General features: G+C 39.6%; 1 protein-coding gene across 1 annotated transcript in view; it reads left to right on the top strand.

Annotated features, from left to right (window-relative positions):
* The window catches only part of KCTD9 (potassium channel tetramerization domain containing 9), an 86,778-nt gene that overhangs the window by 47,539 nt on the left and 20,169 nt on the right, over positions 1-19,070 (top strand). Inside the window, exons 7-9 of the mRNA XM_068974194.1 lie at positions 9,768-9,835; positions 9,923-10,018; positions 10,711-10,860. Of these exons, the coding sequence (XP_068830295.1) occupies positions 9,768-9,835; positions 9,923-10,018; positions 10,711-10,860 (314 nt within the window). The remainder of the gene's footprint in view (positions 1-9,767; positions 9,836-9,922; positions 10,019-10,710; positions 10,861-19,070) is intronic.

Below are 19,070 nucleotides of genomic sequence, written 5' to 3'. Positions count from 1 at the left end.
TGCTTCTGCTCTTTTTGGTTTTTGTGCCTCTATTACACGTTTTTGATTTGTGGCTACTCTGTTTTTCAAGTATGTTAACCCCTTTATGTACTTCCTTTAGACTGATTGTCGTATAATCTCAGATTCCACAAAAAAAATCTACATTTTGTTACTCACTCCTCCCATATTTATGATTTTGATTTTTTCTTTTACATCTTCACATTTATTGTTTTGCTATTCTTGTAGTTATCATCATTTTCAAAAAATTTGGTAAGTGATTTAATTTCCATTTGTGATTTTTTTTTTCTTTCTTGCATATTCTTGTTTCCCTTCTATTTATTGAAGACCTTTCAATATTTCTTTTAGGATGCATTTTGTTCTTCTTGTTGTTTATTCGCTAATTCATGTCTCTTTTCGACCACATGAACTACAGCATACCAGCTTCTCCCTGTCCTTCATTATGTCCTGGAGCTTGCTTAAACTCACGTCCATTGAGTCACTGATGCCATCCAGTCATCTCATCCTGTCGTCCTCTTCACTTCATGCCCTCAATCTTTCCCAACATCAGGGCCTTTTCCAATTAGTATTGATATTTTTTTTTAGTTTTTGCTTGTCTGAGAAGTTCTTTATTTTGCCTTCTATTGGAAACAATAGTCCTGATTGGTAGCATATCCTAGGTTGCAGATTTTTCTCTTTTAGGACCTTAAATATATCTTGGTACTCCCTTGTGGCCTGAATCATTTGTGTAGAGAAATCATGCTTTATTTTTGTGCTTGATGCCTCTTGAATTCTCTCTATCTTTTAAAAAATTTATTTATTTTTAATTGAAGGATGATTGCTTTACAATATTGAAAGCTGAGTTGTATTTTTCTATGTATATGTAATACATGCATCAATATATATACATTGAGATGTATGAGCTGTTGCATATTTTGGAGATTTAAGCCTTTGTCACTTGTTTCATTTGCTGTTTTCTCCCATTCTTAGGGTTGTCTTTTTTACCTTATTTATAGTTCTCCTTGCTGTGTAAAAGCTTTTAAGTTTAATTAGGTCCCACTTGTTCATTTTTGTTTTTATTTTTCTTATTCTAGGAGGTGGATCGTAAAGGATCTTGGTATGAGTTATGTCATACAACGTTCTGCCTGTTTTCCTCCAATAGCTTTATAGTTTCTGGTCTTAAATTTAGGTCTTTAATCCATTTTGAACTGATCTTTGTTATGTAGTGTTAGGAAGTGTTCTAATTTGATTCTTTTACACGTAGTTAGTTCAGTTGTCCCAGTACCACTTAATGAAGAGGCTTTGCCCATGGTATATACTTCCTCCTTTGTCAAAGATAAGATGTCAGTCATGTGTGGATTTATCCCTGGGCATTATGTCTTGTTCCATTTGTCTGTATTTCTGTTTTTGTGTCAGTACCATACTCTCTGATACTGTAGTTTTGTAGTGTATCTGAAATCAGGTAAGTTGATTCCTCCAGCTCCATTCTTACTAAGGATTGCTTTGGCTATTCAGGGTCTTTTTGCTTCCATATGAATTGTGAAATTTTTTGTTCTAGTTCTGTGAAAAATCCCATTCATAATTTGATAGGGATTGCATTGAATCTTGGAGAAGACAATGGCACGCCACTCCAGTACTCTTGCCTGGAGAATCCCAGGCACAGAGGAGCCTGGTGGGCTGCCGTCTATGGGGTCACACAGAATTGGACACACCTGAAGCAACTTAGCAGCAGCAGCATTGAATCTGTAGATTGCATCTGATAGTATAGTAATTTTTACAGTATTGATTCTACCAACCCAGGAGCATGGAATATGTCTACAGCTGTTTATGTCATCTTTGATTTTTTTCATCAGTGTCTTATAGTTTTCTGTATACATCTCTTTTGTCTCATTTAGTTCAGTTCAGTCACTCAATTGTATCTTAACTCCTTGTGACCCCATGGACTGCAGCACACCAGGCATCCCTGTCTATCACCAACTCCCAGAGCTTACTCAAACTCATGTCCATTGAGTCAGTGATGCTATGCAACCATCTCATCCTCTGTCGTCCCCTTCTCCTCCTGCCTTCAGGCTTTCCCAGCATCAGGGTCTTTTCAGATGAGTCAGTTCTTCACATCAGGTGGCCAAAGTATTGGAGTTTCAGCTTCAGCATCATCCTTCAAATGAATATTCAAGACTGATTTCCTTTAGGATGGACTGGTTGGATCTCCTTGTAGTCCGAGGGACTCTCAAGAGTCTTCTCCAACACCACAGTTCAAAAGCATCAGTTCTTCGGCGCTTACCTTTCTTTATAGTCCAACTCTCACATCCATACATGACTACTGGAAAAACCATAGCTTTGACTAGACAGACCTTTCTTGGCAAAGTAATGTCTCTGCCTTTTAATATGTGGTCTAGGTTGGTCATAACTTTTCCTCAAGGAAGTAAGCGTCTTTTAATTTCATGGCTGCATTCACCTTCTACACTGATTTTGGAGCCCCCAAAAATAAAGTCTGACACTGTTTCCACTGTATCCCCATCTATTTGCCATGAAGTGATGGGACCGGATGCCATGATCTTAGTTTTCTGAATGTTGAGCTTTAAGCCAGCTTTTTCACTCTCCTCTTTCACTTTCATCAAGAGGCTTTTTAGCTCCTCTTCACTTTCTGCCATAAGGGTGGTGTCATCTGCATATCTGAGATTATTGATATTTCTCCCGGCAAACTTGAATCCAGCCTGTGCTTCATCCAGCCGAGCATTTCTCATAATGTACTCTGCATATAAGTTAAATAAGTAAGGTGACAATATATAACCTTGATGTACTCCTTTCCCAATTTTGAACCAGTCCATTGTTCCATGTCCAGTTCTAACTGTTGCTTCCTGACCTGCATACAGATTTCTCAAGAGGCAGATCAGGTGGTCTAGTATTCCCATCTCTTTCAGAATTTTCCAGATTGTTATGATCCACACAGTCAAAGGCTTTGGCATAGTCATTAAAGCAGAAATAGATGTTTTTCTGGAACTCTCTTGCTTTTTTGATGATCCAGCAGATGTCGGCAATTTGATCTCTGGTTCCTCTGCCTTTTCTAAAACCAGCTTGAGCATCTGGAAATTCACGGTTCACATATTGCTGAAGCCTGGCTTGGAGAATTTTAAGCGTTACTTTACTAGCATGAGAGATGAGTACAGTTGTGCGGTAGTTTGAGCATTCTTTGGCATTGCCTTTCTTTGGGATTGGAATGAAAACTGACCTTTTCCAGTTGTGGCCACTGTTGAGTTTTCCAAATTTGCTGGCATATTGAGTGCAGCACTTTCACAGCATCATCTTTCAGGATTTGAAATAGCTCAACTGGAATTCCATCACCTCCACTAGCTTTGTTCATAGTGATGCTTCCTAAGGCCCACTTGACTTCACATTCCAGGATGTCTGGCTCTAGGTGAGTGATCACACCATCATGATTATCTGGGTCATGAAGATCTTTCTTGTACAGTTCTTCTGTGTATTCTTGCCACCTCTTTTTAATACTAATCTTCTGCTTCTGTTAGGTCCAAACCATTTCTGTCCTTTATTGTGCCCATCTTTGCATGAAAAATTCCCTTGGTATCTCTAATTTTCTTGAAAAGATGTCTAGTCTTTCCCATTTGATTGTTTTCCTCTATTTCTTTGCATTGAACACTGAGGAAGGCTTTCTTATCTCTCCTTGCTGTTCTTTGGAACTCTGCATTCAAATGAGTATATCTTTCCTTTTCTCTTTAGCTTTTCACTTCTCTTCTTTTCACAGCTATTTGTAAGGCCTTCTCAGACAGCCATTTTGCTTTTTTGCATTTCTTTTTCTTGGGGATGGTCTTGATTCCTGTCTCCTATTCAATGTTGTGAACCTCTGTCCACAGTTTTTCAGGCACTCTGTCTATCATATCTAATCTCTTCAATTTATTTGTCATTTCCACTGGATAATTGTAAGGGATTGAGGTCATACCTGAATGGTCTAGTAGTTTTCCCCACTTTCTTCAATTGAAGTCTGAATTTGGCAATAGGAGTTCATGATCTGAGTCACAGTCAGCTCCCGGTCTTGTTTTTGCTGACTGTATAGAGCTTCTCCATCTTTGGCTGCAAAGAATATAATCAGTCTGATTTCGTTTTTGACCATCTGGTGATGTCCATGTGTAGAATCTTCTCTTGTGTTGTTGGAAGAAGGTGTTTGCTATGACCAGTGCATTCTCTTGGCAGAACTCTTGTTAGTCCAGGTATCTCTTGACTTCCTGCTTTTGCTTTCCAGTCCCCTGTAATGAAAAGGACATCTTTTTTGCGTGTTAGTTCTAGAAGGTCTTGAAGGTCTTAATAGAACCATTCAACTTCAGCATTACTGGTCAGGGCATAGACTTAGATCACCATGATATTGAATGGTTTGCCTTGGAAATGAACAGAGGTCATTCTGATGCTTTTGAGGTTGCATCCAAGTACTGCATTTCAGACTCTTGTTGACTATGATGGCTACTCCATTTCTAAGGATTCTTGCTCACATAGTAGATATAATGATCATCTGAGTTAAATTCACCCATTCCACTCCATTTTAGTTCACTGATTCCTAAAATGTTGATGTTCACTCTTGCCGTCTCATGTTTCAGCACTTCCAATTTGCCTTGATTTGTAGACCTAACATTCCAGGTTCCTATGCAATATTGCTCTTTACAGAATTAGACTTTGCTTCTATCACCAGTCACATCCACAACTGGGTGTTGTTTTTGCTTTGGCTCTGTCTCTTCATTCCTTCTGGAGTTATTTCTCCACTGATCTTCAGTAGCATATTGGGCACCTACCGACCTGGGGAGTTCATCTTTCAGTGTCCTATCTTTTTGCCTTATCATACTGTTCATGGGTTTCTCAAGGCAAGAATACTGAAGTGGTTTGCCATTCCCTTCTCAGTTCTTGTCAGAACTCTCCACCGTAACTGTCCATCTTGGATAGCCCTATATGGCATGGCTCATAGTTTCATTGAGTTAGACAAGGCTGTGGTCCATGTGATCAGTTTGGTTAGTTTTCTGTGACTGTGTTTGCAGTCTGTCTGCCCTCTGATGGAGAAGGATAAGAGGCTTATGGACGCTTCCTGATGGGAGAGACTGACCTGAGGGGGAAACTGGTTCTTGTTCTGATGGCGGGCTCATGTGCAGTAAATCTTTAATCCAATTTTTGTCTCCTTAGAAAGTAAAGTCGCTCAGTTGTGACCAACTCTTTGCGACCCCATGGACTGTAGCCCACTAGGCTCCTCTGTCCATGGAATTTTCCAGGCAAGAATACTGGAGTGGGTTGCCATTCCTTCTCCATGGGATCTTCCCCACCCAGGGATCGAACCCAAGTCTCCCGCATTGCAGGCAGATGCATTCCTGCATATTTTATTATTTTTGTTGCAATAATAAATGTGTTTAATTCCTTAATTTCTCTTTCGGATTTTTCGTTGCAAGTGTATAGGAATTCAAGTGATTGTTATGTATTGATTTTTTTATCCTGTGATTTTAATAAATTCACTGATTAGCTCTAGTAAATTTGTGATAGTATCTTTAGAATTTTTCATGTACAGTATCCATGTCATCTGCAAATAGTGAGTTTTTATTCTTCCTTTCCAGTTTGGATTCCTTTTACTTCTCTTTCTTCTCTGATTGCCGTAGCTAGGACTTTCAAAACTGTGTTGAATAATAGTGGTTAGACAGGGCACCCTTGTCTTGTTCCTGATCCTAGAGGGCATGCTTTCAGTTTTCACTGTTAAGATTATGTTTGCTGTGGGTTTTTTTTATAAATGGCCTTTATTATGTTAAGGCAGGTTCTTTCTATGCCCGTGCTTTGAACAGCTTTCATCATAAATGTGTGCTTCACTCTTCTCTGAGCCTCTGTTGTTAGTCAGTTGCTAAGTGACTGACTATGTGGTACCATGGACTGCAACAAGCCAGGCTTCCCTGCCCTTCACTGTCTCCCAGAGTTTGCTAAAACTCACATGCATTGAGTTGGTAATGCCATCCAACCATCTCATCCTCTGTTGTCCCCTTCTCCTCCTGCTCTGAATGATTCCTAGCATCAGGATCTTTTCCAATGAATAATATCCACATCAAATGGCCAAAGTATTGGAGCATCAACATCAGTCCTTCCAGTGAATATTCAGGGTTAAGTTTATTTCCTTTAGGATTGACTGGCTTGATCTCCTTGCTGTCCAAGGGACTCTCATTAGTCTACTCTAGCACCACAGCTCAAAAGCATCAATTCTTTGGTGCTCAGCCTTCTTTATGGTCCAACTTTCAATCCATCCATGCCTACTGGAAAAACCATACCTTTGGCCATACCAAAGTGCTGTCTCTGCTTTTTTAATACGCTAAGTTTCTCATAGCTTTTCTTCCAAGGAGCAAGTGTCTTTTAATATCATGGTTGCAGTCCCTATCCACAGTGATTCTGGAGCCCCCAAAATAAAGTCTTTCACTGTTTCCTTTTTTTCCCATCTATTTGCCATGAAGTGAGGGAGCCAGATGCCATGATCTTAGTTTTTTGAATGTTGTTTTCACCTTCATCAAGAGGCTTTTTCACTCCTCTTCACTTTCTGCCATTTGGGTGGTGGTATCTACATATTTGAGGTTATTGATATTTCTCCCAGAAATCTTTATTCCGGCTTGGAATTCATCCAGCCCAGCATTTCACATGAGTACTCTGCACATAAGTTAAATAAGCAGGGTGACAATATACAGCCTTGATGTTCTCCTTTCCCAAGGTTGAAACAATCTGTCATTCCATGTCCAGTTCTAACTTGTTTCTTGGTGTGCATACACATTTCTCAGGCAGCAGGTCAGGTGGTCTGGTATGCCCATCTCTTTAAGAGTTTTCCACAGTTTGCTGTGATCCACACAGTCAAAGGCTTTAGCACAGTCAGTGAAACAGAAGTAGATGTTTTTCTTGAATTCTTTTGCTTTTTCTGTGATCCAGCTGATGTTGGCAACTTGACTTCTGGTTCCTCTGCCTTTCCTAAATCCAGCTTGTACATCTGGAATTTCTTGGTTCACATACTGTTGAACCCTAGCTTGAAGTATTTTGAGCATTACCTTGCTAGCATGTGAAATGAGTGCAGTTGTGTGGTAGTGTGAACATTCTTTGGCATTGTCCTTCTTTGTGATTGGCATGAAAATTGAACTTTTCTAATCCTGTGGCCACTGCTGAGTTTCCAAATTTGCTGGCATACTGAGTGCAGCACTTTCACAGCATCATCTTTTAGGATTTGAAATAGCTCAGCTGGAATTACGTCACCTCCACTAGCTTTGTTCATAGTAATGCTTCCTAAGCCCCACTTGAGTTCACACTCCAGGATATTGACTCTAAATGAGTAACCACATGATCGTGATTATCTGGTCTTTACAACCTTTTTAGTACAGTTCTGTGTATTTTTGTCACCTCTTCTTAATATCTCCTGCTTCTGTTAGTTCTATACCGTTTCTGTCCTTTATTGTGCCCATTTTTGCATAAAATGTTCCCTTGGTATCTATAATTTTCTTAAAAAGATCTCTAGTCTTTCCCATTCTATTGTTTGCCTCTATTTCTTTGGAGTATTCACTTGGGGAGTTTTTCTTCTCTCTCCTTGCTGTTCTTTGGAACTCTGCATTCAGGTGGGTATGTCTTTCCTTTTCTCCTTTGCCTTTCATATCTCTTCTTTTCTCAGCTATTTGTAAGGCCTCCTGAGATAGCCATTTTGCCTTTTCGCATTTTATTTTCTTGGGGATGGTTTTGTCACCACCTCCTGTGCAGTGTTACAAATCTCTGTCCATAGTTCTTCAGGCACTCTTATCAGATCTAATCCCTTGAATCTATTTGTCACTTTCTGGTGGCTCAGATGGGAAAGTGTCTGCCTACAGTGCAGGAGACCCGGCTTCAATCCCTGGGTCGGGAAGATCTCCTGGAGAAGGAAATGGCAACCCACTCCAGTACTCTTGCATGGAGAATCCCATGGACGGAGGAGCCTCGTGAACTACAGTCCATGGGGTCGCAAAGAGTCGGACACAACTGAGCAACTTCACTTTCACTTATAAAGGGTTTACATTATAAGGGATTTACATCATAAAGATTTGATTTTGGTCATACCTGAGGGACCAGTGGCTCAGAGATTAAAGCGTCTGCCTGGAGTGCAGGAGACCCGGGTTCAATCCGTGGGTTGGGAAGATTCCCTGGAGAAGGAAATGGCAACCCACTCCAGTACTCTTGCCTGGAGAATGCCATGGAGGGAGGAGCCTGGTAGGCTATAGTCTGTGGGGTCGCAAAGAGTCGGACACAACTGAGCGACTTCATGACGACCACATAAGGATTTGATTTAGGTCATACTTGAGGGACCTTGTGGTTTTACCCACTTTCTTCATTTTAAATCTGAATTTTGCAATAAGGAGCTCATGATCTGGGCCACAGTCAGCACCAAGTCTTGTTTTTGCTGCCTGTACAAAGCTACTCCATCTTTGGCTACAAAGAATATTATGAATCTGATTTCAGTATTGACCATGTGGTGATGATGTCCATGTGCAGCCTCTTCTCTTGCTTTGTTGGAAGAGGGTATTTGCTGTGACCAGTGTGTTCTTTTGGCAACGCTGTTATCCTTTGCCCTGCTTCATATTGGGATGAGACTTGCACGCCTGGGAGGAAGTTGTGAAAGAGGAAAACTTCCTGCATCCTTGGAAGCTTCTTCACAGGTGGGGAGATCAGCTGGGACAGAAAGTGAGCTTTAGAGGCTAGTATCACCTGATCTGATTTTGTCCCAGCTGACCTCAGGATTAGGAACCTTTCCTCTTTACAGCTTCCTCCCAGGCTGGCAAGTACCATCCCAATTTCTTTTTCTTTTTTTCTGGTCCTACCTGGTTATGTGGAGATCTTTCATGTAATTTGGGGTGTTTGGGATAGTCTACCAGCATTCTAAGATTTCTGTGAGAACTGTTCAAGATGTAGATGAATTTTTGATAGGTTTGTTGGAGAGAGTGAGCTCCATGTCCTATTCTGCATCCTGATTGGAGTCCCCTAGAAATCTCTTTTTAAAAATTGATTCTCCTATAACAAAGTTTCTAAACTATACTTCTGACTTTTTTTTTGAAGCTTGCTTGCTTTTACTTATTTCTTTAATTTTCTGATTCAGTAAGTAAAAGATACACGTGACAAACTTATTCTGATCTGCTTCATTGAAAAAGTCAATGAAGTGTTAAGATTAGGTGAGCTAACCATTTATTACTGGGTTTAAAAATCACTGTATCAGTTATTTAAGAATGTGTGATAATTTGGATTTTTTTGGCTTATGGTTTATTTAAGGTAGTTTTCTGAAATAACTTTGTAATATGGAAAGCTTTCTTTCTGATTCATTAGTCTTCTGTTTTTTTCTTTTGCTGTATATAAACTATTTAGAAAGCTTCTTTATTTACAGATATTTTTAAGTGTTATACATATGTTCTAAACATTAGTTATTTTTCTTGTATAAAGTGGGATAGCCTACCCTACTTGTGTTTCACGGCTTCCCTGATGGCTCAGTGGTAAAGAATCTGCCTGCCAGTGCAGGAGACGTGGATTCAATCACTTGTCTGGCAAGATCCCCTGGAGAAGGAAATGGCAACCTACTCCAGTGTCTTTCCTGGGATATCCCATGTACAGAGGAGCCTGGTAGGCTACAGTCCATGGAGTCACAAAGACTCAGACACTGAGCAATGACAGCAAAACCTGTATTTCACTTGTGAGGATTTAACTTTATAGAATCCTTTGTAAAGGATTATTGAGGTGAATAGTATTCTATAAAAGTCAAATTGTTTTTGTTATGATAGGTGTGTTAGAAGAAGCGAGATTTTTTGGTATTGACTCATTGATTGAACACCTGGAAGTGGCAATAAAGGTAAGTTTCTTTTTACATTAGCCAAATAATATATTTATTGTAACTGTCTCCTAGAATTCTCCACTAATTTGTCAATATGTCTTCAAGAATTCACAACCACCAGAGGATCATTCACCCATATCTCGAAAGGAATTTGTCCGGTTTCTGCTCGCCACTCCAACCAAATCAGAATTGCGTTGCCAGGTAGTTGAAGCAGATTTTACGTGAGTTATTTGCATCAGCAAGTCTGTGAGGGAAGTTTTAAATTCTTCTAGGAATTTTTTTCTTGCCTTATTTTTTTTCATGCAAGATATATTTTAATTGTGGGTCATAGCATTGAGTTAGTCCCAAAATGGTTAGCATAAAGAAGGGATGTAATAGTCTTTTACTGTTTATGCCTCATACAGCAGTTTTTGGTAGTGCATAGAAATTCCAACAATTAAAATGTCAATTATTTGTACAGTTGTTAGGTATGAACAGTCAGTGGCAGTAGAACATATTTTTATGTGTTATAGCAATAACGATTTTAAAAACTCCAATATTCACTTTTAACAATATAACGTTCTTGAATTATAGAATTAATAAAATACAGTTTATTAAAAATAGTGATCAACAGGTGCATGACCAGCAGAGATCTATCTTTTTAGCAACTTCTGCACATAAATGAGGCATAGCCAGGATGCATTCTAATGTTGTATGTAAATCGAGTGACTTTTAAGACTCCATTAAGGATACTGATTTTATATATCTGAGTTCCATTTGATCATGTTTTGTAATAGACTCCAAGTGGCTGAACTGCCAATTACTTCTATAAACCACGGTGCTTAACTGTTGTGATTAAATTAAACACAACAGATGGTTTATATCTTGTGACCATTTGTGTTTTTTAATTTTAGGGTTTAAACTTCAGTGGTGCTGATCTTTCTCGATTGGACCTGCGATACATTAACTTCAAAATGGCCAATTTAAGTCGCTGCAATCTTGCCCACGCCAATCTCTGCTGTGCAAATCTTGAACGAGCCGACCTCTCTGGATCAGTCCTTGATGTAAGAATCATCTTTGGTTATAAGAGAAAATTAATTTTTTAGTCTGTTGAACACTCTGGAAGAGCACAAGTTACATCTCTCTCTTAATGAAGCTTTTACATCAGTTTACTAGGTTGATGACAAAACTTAAGGTTCTGAAAGTGAAATGGGTTGGTTTTGCAACTTTGGTATGCTTTATTAAATATCCTCCTATAAAATATAGCAACTGATAAATTAAATCTTGAAATTAGATACCGATCTAAACACATTACCAGAACTTCTATTTTCTGTGAATTAATAGGGTAAAGCTGGAAAGGACCTTGGAATTTTTCTATTCCACATAATTTCTAGAATAGGAAAATGTTACTTCTCTGGGAGTATTTGACAGATATTTTAAAACAAACGTGGTATGCAGCAATCTGTAAGTTAGCATCTTGGTGATTCTCTCCTTCTACATATTTATATATATGCATTTATAAGTATTAATGTGTGTGTGTATGTGTGTATCCATATGTTAATGCATGCATTTATATAACAGATAATCTATTTAAAGTGAGAGGATATATGTAAAACCAACAGTGAAATGTAACTTCTGAGAACTTTAAGTAGCTTAATATCAAGGTCCATGTCTATGTGGAGTGGATAGCCATTCCCTTCTACAGCCATTCCCAACCCAGGGATTGAACCCAGGTCTCCCACATTGCAGGCAGATTCTTTACCAGCTGAGCCACCAGGGAAGCCCAGGAATACTGGAGTGGGTGGCCTATTCCTTCTGCAGCAGATCTTCTCAACCCAGGAACTGAACTGGGGTCTCCTGCATTGTAGGTGGATTCTTTACCAGCTGAGATTTACCAGGAAAGCCCTTTCAATTAATAAGACCTAATGTATTAACTTGCTTGTAGTAGTCATTGAATAAGTGTTTATTGAATTTTATAATTTTGGCTTTATTCCTTAGTTGCAAGGTATTTTTATATGAAATTTAGATCTAATAACAAAATCTGCCAACACACATTTCCATTATTTTTACCCTACTTGTTCCATGTTATGATGGAGGATCAAACTGAAAGGCAACATAAGCGAAACACTAACACTACAAAGGTAAAGTTTGAGGGACCTAGCTTTTAAATTCAGAAATGCTGAGAGACAGTTTGGTTGGTTTCTGTTAGGAAATGGGGAAAAAGATAGACTGGATCATTGAATATAACTGGTTCACTATTTTGTTTAATTATAGCATTACTGTGAGCCTGAACCATAATTTTCTTCTCTTTAAATGCTTATTCTACCCATATTCTATCATTGATATGAAGGCCAATATACCTGTTTATCATTTGTATATAATTTTTTAATTTAAATGTAGTTGATTTACAGTATCATTTGGCATTCAGGTATACAGTACAGCAATTCAGTTACATATACATACATGTGTATCCATACATATACATATAGTCCTCTTTAGATTCTCTTCCCTTATAGGTTATTATAAACTGTTGACTACAGTTTCCTTTCTACACAGTAGGTCCTTGTTGGTTATTTTGTATATAGTAGTGTGTATATGTTAATCCCAACCTGCTAATTTATCCCTCTTCCCATCCCATTTTGCCCATTGGTAACCACTGATTTGTTTTCTAAGCCTGAGTCCCTTCATGTGTAGGAAACAAGTTCATTTATATCTTATTTTTTTTTGAGCTTCCAAATATAAGCAATATCATACATATTTATCTTTGTCTGGTTTACTTCATTTAGTATGATAATCTCTATACCCATCCATATTGCTACAAATGGCATTTTAAAATTCTTTTTATGGCTGAATAATACTCTACTGTGTGTGTGTGTGTCTGTATATACCGTAGCTTCTCTATTTGTTCATCTGTCAATAAATACTTGGGTTGCTTCCATGTCTTGGCTATTGTAAATAGTGTCTCTGTGAATACTGGGGTGCATTTATATTTCTGAATTATAGTTTTCTTCGGATATATGCCCAGGAGTGGGATTGCAGGATTTTTGTAGCTTTGTTTTTAGTTTTCTAAGGAACCTCCACATTGTTCTCTGTAGTGACTGTACCAGTTTATATTCCCAGCAGTGTAGTAGATCTCCCTTTTATCCATACTCTCAATCAGCATTTATTATTTGTAGATTTTTTGATGGATGATGGCCATTCTGAATGGTATGAAGTGATAACTCATTGTAGTTTTGATTTGAGGTTCTCTAATAATTAGCAGTGTTGAGCATCTTTTCATGTACCTGTTTGCCATCTGTATGTCTTCTTTGGAGGAATACCTGTTTAGCTCTTCTGCCCGTTTTATGACTGGGCTGCATGAGCTGTTTCTATATTTTGGAGATTAAGACCTTGGGGCTGCATGGTTTGCTGATGTTTTCTCCCATTTTATAGCTTGTCTTTTCATTTTGTTTATGGTTTCCTTTGTTGTCCAAAAGCTTTTAATTAAGTCCCATTTATTTTTGTTTTTATTTTCATCATTCTATTCATTTGGAAATGAATCCAAAAAGATTCTGTCACGATTTATGTACAAGGGTGTTATGTCTGTGTTTTCCTCTAGGAGTTTTATAGCATCCAGTTCTACATTTAGAACCCCATTAATTGATTTGGGGTTTAGTTTTGTGTGTGATGTTAGATACTGTTCTAGATTCCTTCTTATGTAGTTTTCCAGTTTTCCCAGTACCACATGTTGAAAAGATTCTTTTTCTTCACTGTATATTCTTGCCCTTTTATCATACATTATTGACAATAGGTATGGGTTTATTTCTGGATTTTCTATTCTAGCCCCTTGATCTATATTTCTTTTTTTGTGCCAGCACAATACTGTTTTGATTACTGTGATCAGGGAGCATGATTCCTCCAGCTCCAGTTTCTTTCTCAATATCTTTGTTGTTGCTGTTCAGTCACTCAGTAGTGTCTTAACTCTATGTGATCACCATGGACTGCAGCACACCAGGCTTTCCTGTCCTTCCTTGTCTCCCAGAGTTTGAGCAAACTCATATCCATTGAGTTGGTGATGCCATCCAACGATCTCATCCTCTGTTGCCCCCTTCTCTGCCTGCCTTCAGTCTTTCATCAGGGTCTTTTCCAGTGAGTCAGCTCATCACATCAGGTGGCCAAAGTATTGGAGCTTCGGCTTCAGTATTAGTCCTTTTGATGTATATTCAGGGTTGATTTCCTTTAGGATTGACTGGTTTGATCTCCTTGCTGTCCAAGGGACTCTCAAGTTTTATCCAGCACCACAGTTCCAAAAGCATCAGTTCTTCCTGTGCTCAGCCTTCTCTATGGTCCAACTCTCACATCCATATATGACTACTGAAAAAACCACAGCTTTTATTGAATTGGACCTTTGTGGGCAAAATAATGTCTCTGCTTTTCAATACGCTGTCTAGGTTTTTCCATAGCTTTTCTTTTAAGGAGCAAACCTCTTTTAATTTCATGGAAACAAACACAAAATCTAATCCAATCAGGAACAGAATGGTTGCTCTCAATACTGATGCTTCTCTGATGTATACCTTGATACAGAGACAGACCTTCAGTTCGCTTGATATTGCACTTTCATTTTTTCATCTTCCCTGGGAAATCTCAGCCACCTTATATTTGACCCCTCATCCCAACCACCTCTCTTTTTCAACATTCTTCCTGCCCTAAGTCCAACCTCTTTGGTTAAATGTTTGCAGAGACAAAAACATGGAAATGTCTCACTTTGGTTGCTTTCTTAGTTTCCTTCATCAAGGTTAAGATGAAAACCTCACACTCTATCATCTTGTCTCCTTCTGTCCTTGATAGTACCAAAATAGATAGATTCAACTAATTTTTATGCTAGTCTTCCAAGTGAATCGTAACCCAGAAATTCCCTTGTCTGAACATCTTTCTGTTTATTCATTCTGTCCTCTTATTTCTTCTACCCGTTTGTGAACACAGCAGAAATATTTGAGATAAATATACAGGAGAAATGGAGCTATATAGATTCCCACAGCAGATTCTCACTTGACTTAGAAAAAATTCAGGCTCCTGACCAAGGTGCCCACAGACCTTCGTAAACTGGTATCGACTGCATCACTGAGAATGATCCGCATGATCATTCTGGTCATGTTCCCTTCACTAACTGCATCCTGGATAGAGGACTGCCCTTCCAGCTAACCAAACAGCTGTAGCAAGAACCAATCTGCTTACCTAGCAGGGGCTACACTGGAACTCCCACCATTCCCAGCAACTCTGCTGGTCGTAAGAGATTGTTTTATTATCATAACTTGGTCAGAGAAAGTGGACAGTCTTTGGGTCTCCAGTTCTATAAGCCCTTGTCACCCAACATATCATATTTAGGTGCCAGGAGAGTGTTAGTAGGCTATTCATTGGGTTATCTCAGTTTACTTAAAAAATTGTAAAGATACACTATACTTACATGCTACTACTGTACATAAAACAGATAAGGTCCTACTGTAAATCACGGGAACTATATTCAGTACTAATTTCATGGCTGCAGTCACCATCTGCAGTGACTTTGGATACCAAAGAAATAAAGTCTGTCACTGTTGCCTTTTTTTCCATCTATTTGCCATGAAGTAATGGGAGTGAATGCCATGATCTTAGTTTTTTGAATGTTGAGTCTTAAACCAGCTTTTTGCTTTTACCTTTCACTTTCATCAAGAGGCTTTTTAGTCCCTCTTCGCTTTCTCCCTTTAGGGTAGTGTTATCAGCATATCTGAGGTTATTGGTATTTCTCCTAGCAGTCTTGATCCCAGCTTGTGATTCATCCAGCCCAGCATTTCGCATGATGTACTCTGCATATAAATTAAATAAGCAGAATGACAGTACACAGCCTTGAGATACTCCTTGCCCAGTTTTAAACCAATCTGTTGTACCATGATGGTTCTAACAGTTGCTTCTTGGCCTGTACACAGGTTTGTCAGCAAACAAACCCCTGTGTAAGGGGTCTGGTATTCCCATCTCTTGAAGAATTTTCCAAAGTTTGTTGTGATCCACACAGTCAAAGGCTTTAGCATAGTAAATGAAGTATATGTTTTTCTGACATTCCTTTTATCTATGATCCAGCGGATGATGGCAGTTTGATCTGTTGCCTCTGCCTTTCCTAAATCCAGCTTGACCATCTAGAAGTTCTTGGTTCATGCACTGCTAAAGCCTAGCTTGAAGGATTTTGAGCATTACCTTGCTAGCATGTGGAATGAGCACAATAGTGTGGTAATTTGAACATTCTTTGGCATTGCCTTTCTTTGGGATAGGAATGAAATCTTTTCCAGTCCTGTGGCCACTGCTGAGTTTTCCAAATTTACTGGCATATTGTGTGCAGCATTTTAACAGCATCATATTTTAGAATTTGAAATACGTCAGCTGGAATTCCATCACCTCCAATAGCTTTGTTGGTACTAATGCTTCCCATAGCCTAATTGACTTCATACTCCAGGATGTCTGGCTCTAGGTGAATGACCACACCACTGTGTCTGGGTCATTAACACCTTTTTTGTACAGTTCTTCTATGTATTCTTGCCACCTTCTCTTAATCTCTTCTGCTTCTGTGAGATTCTTACGTTTCTCTCCTTTACTGTGCCCATCTTTGCATAAAATGTTGCCTTGGTATCTCTAATTTTCTTGAAGAGATCTCTAGTCTTTCCCATTCTATTGTTTGCCTCTATTTTTTTTTGCATTGTCTACCTAAGAAGGCTTTCATATCTCTCCTTTCTGTTCTTTGGCACTCTGCATTCAGATGGGTATATCTTTACTTTTCTTTGACTTTCACTTTTCTTTTCTTAGCTATTTGTAAGGCCTACTCAAGGAGCCATTTTTCCTTGTTGCATTTCATTTTCTTGGGGATGGTTTTGATCACCAACTCCTATACAATGGTACAAACCTCCATCTGTAGTTCTTCGGGCAGTCTATCAGATGTAATCCCTTGAATCTATTTGTCACTTCTACCATATAATCATAATTTAGGTCATACCTTAGAGACCTAGTGGTTTTCCCTACTTTTTTAAATTTAAATCTGATTTTTGCAGTAAGGAGCTGATGATCTGAGCTGTAGTCAGCTCCAGGTCTTCTTTTTGCTGGCTGTGTAGAGAGAACTTATCCTTCTTTGCCTGCAAAGAATATATTCAATCTGATTTTGGTATTGACCATCTGGTCATATCCATGTGTAGAGTCATCTCTTATACTGTTGGAAGAGGGTGTTTGCTGAGAACAATGTGTTCTCTTGGCAAAACTCTGTTAGCTTTTGCCCTGCTTCATTTTGTACTCCAAGGCCAAACTTGCCTGTTACTCCAGGTATCTCTTGACTTCCTACTTTTGCATTCCAGTTCCCTATAATAAAAAGGACATCTTTTTTTTTGGTGTTAGTTCTAGAAGGTCTTACAGGTCTTCACAGAACCATTCATCTTCAGCTTTTTTGGCATTAGTGGTTGGGGCATAGACTTGGATTACTTTGACGTTGAACGGTTTGCCTTGGAAATGAACCAAGATCATTCTGTCATTTTTGAGATTGTACCCAAGTACTACATTTTGGACTCTTGTTGACTAGGGCTACTTCATTCCCTCTAAGGGATTCTTGCCCACAGTAGTAGATATAATGATCATCTGAATTAAATTCACCCATTCCAGTCCATTTTAGTGCACTGATTCCTAAAATGTCGACGTTCCTTCTTGCCATCTCCTGTTGACCACCACTTCCAGTTTACCTTGATTCATGGACCTAATACTGGATTTCCCAATATTTCCAATGAAATATTGTTCTTTACAGCTTCACACTTTACTTTCACCACCAGACACATCTACAGCTGGGCATCCTTTCTGTTTTATAGCTCAGCCTCTTCATTCCTTCTGGAATTGTTCTGTACTCCTCTCCAGTAGCATACTGAACACCTACCTACCCTGGGGGTGGGGTGGGAGGTGCAGCAGAACAGTTCCTCCTTCAGTGCCATATCTTTTTGTCTTTCCATACTGGACATGGGGTTCATCAGGCAAGAATCCTGTGGTTTGCCATTCCCTTCTCCAGTTGACCACCTTTTGTCAGAACTCTGCACCATGACCTGCCCATCTTGAGTGGCCCTACATGACATGGCTCATAGTTTCATTGAATTACACAAGGCTGTGATCCATGTGATCATTTTGGTTGGTTTTCTGTGATTATGATTTTCATTTTGTCTGCCCTCTGATGGGTGAGGACAAGAGGCTTGTGTAAACTTCCTGATAGGAGGCACTGTCTGTAGGGAAAACTGGGTCTTGCTCTGGTGGCAGGGCCAGTGCTAAGTAGAACTTTAATCCAGCTTTCTGCTGATGGGTGGGACTGTGCTTCCTCCCTGTAGTTTGGCCTGAGGTGGCCCAGTCCTAGAGTTTGTAGTCTCTATCATAGGCTGTAGACACTATGGTAGGTATAAAGGCAACCTCCTGCGAAAGAACTTATACCAGCATGCTGTGCCTCCCAGGACTACAGCTAGCAGTGCACTTGACCCTGCAGCAGCCACTGTAAACCCACGCCTCTGCTGCAGACTCCCAGACACTCACAGGCAAGTCTGGCTCAGTCACTTGTGGAGTCCCTGCTCCTTTCTCCTGGGTTCTGGTGCGCAGAAAACTTTTTCTGTGCCCTCCCAGAGTCTCTGTTTCCCTGGTCCTGTGGAAGTTCTCTAATCAAATCCTGCTGGCCATCAAGATCAGATTCCCTGCCCCTTTGCCGGATCTCCATGTTGGGAAGTCTCTTGCGGGGCCTAGAACTTTCACAAGAGTGCAAGAACGTCTTTTGTTTTTTCTCCACTTTGTGGATTGTCCACCCAGCGGCTGTGTGGTGGGGCTATTAGTGACCTCCTCCAAGAGGACTTAGGCCATATGCCGTGCCTCCCAGGACTGCTGCTGCTAGTGCCCCTGTCCCTGTGGCAGGCCTCTGCTCACCATGCCTCTGCAGGAGACACTCATACACTCATAAGGAGGTCTGGCTCAGTCTCTTGTGGAGGGTCACTGCTCCTTTCCCTGGGTCCTGGTGTGCACAGGGTTTTGTTTGTTTCCAAGTCTCTGGGGAGTGTGAGGTTTGATTTTAAAACTGATTGTGCCCCTCCTACCATCTTCTTGCCACTTCTGCTTTGTTCTTGGACATGGAGTATCTTTTTATGGTGGGTTCTAACATCCTCCTGTTGATGGTTGTTCAGTGACTAATTGTGATTTTGGTGTTCTCACAAAAGACGAGTGCACTTCCTTCTAATCCACGATCTTTGGTGTCTCTGTTGCTTTGGCT

Source organism: Capricornis sumatraensis, chromosome 6 (genome assembly GCF_032405125.1).
Source record: "Capricornis sumatraensis isolate serow.1 chromosome 6, serow.2, whole genome shotgun sequence".
Classification (NCBI taxonomy): domain Eukaryota; kingdom Metazoa; phylum Chordata; class Mammalia; order Artiodactyla; family Bovidae; genus Capricornis; species Capricornis sumatraensis.
This window is presented reverse-complemented; position numbering and strand designations above follow the sequence as displayed.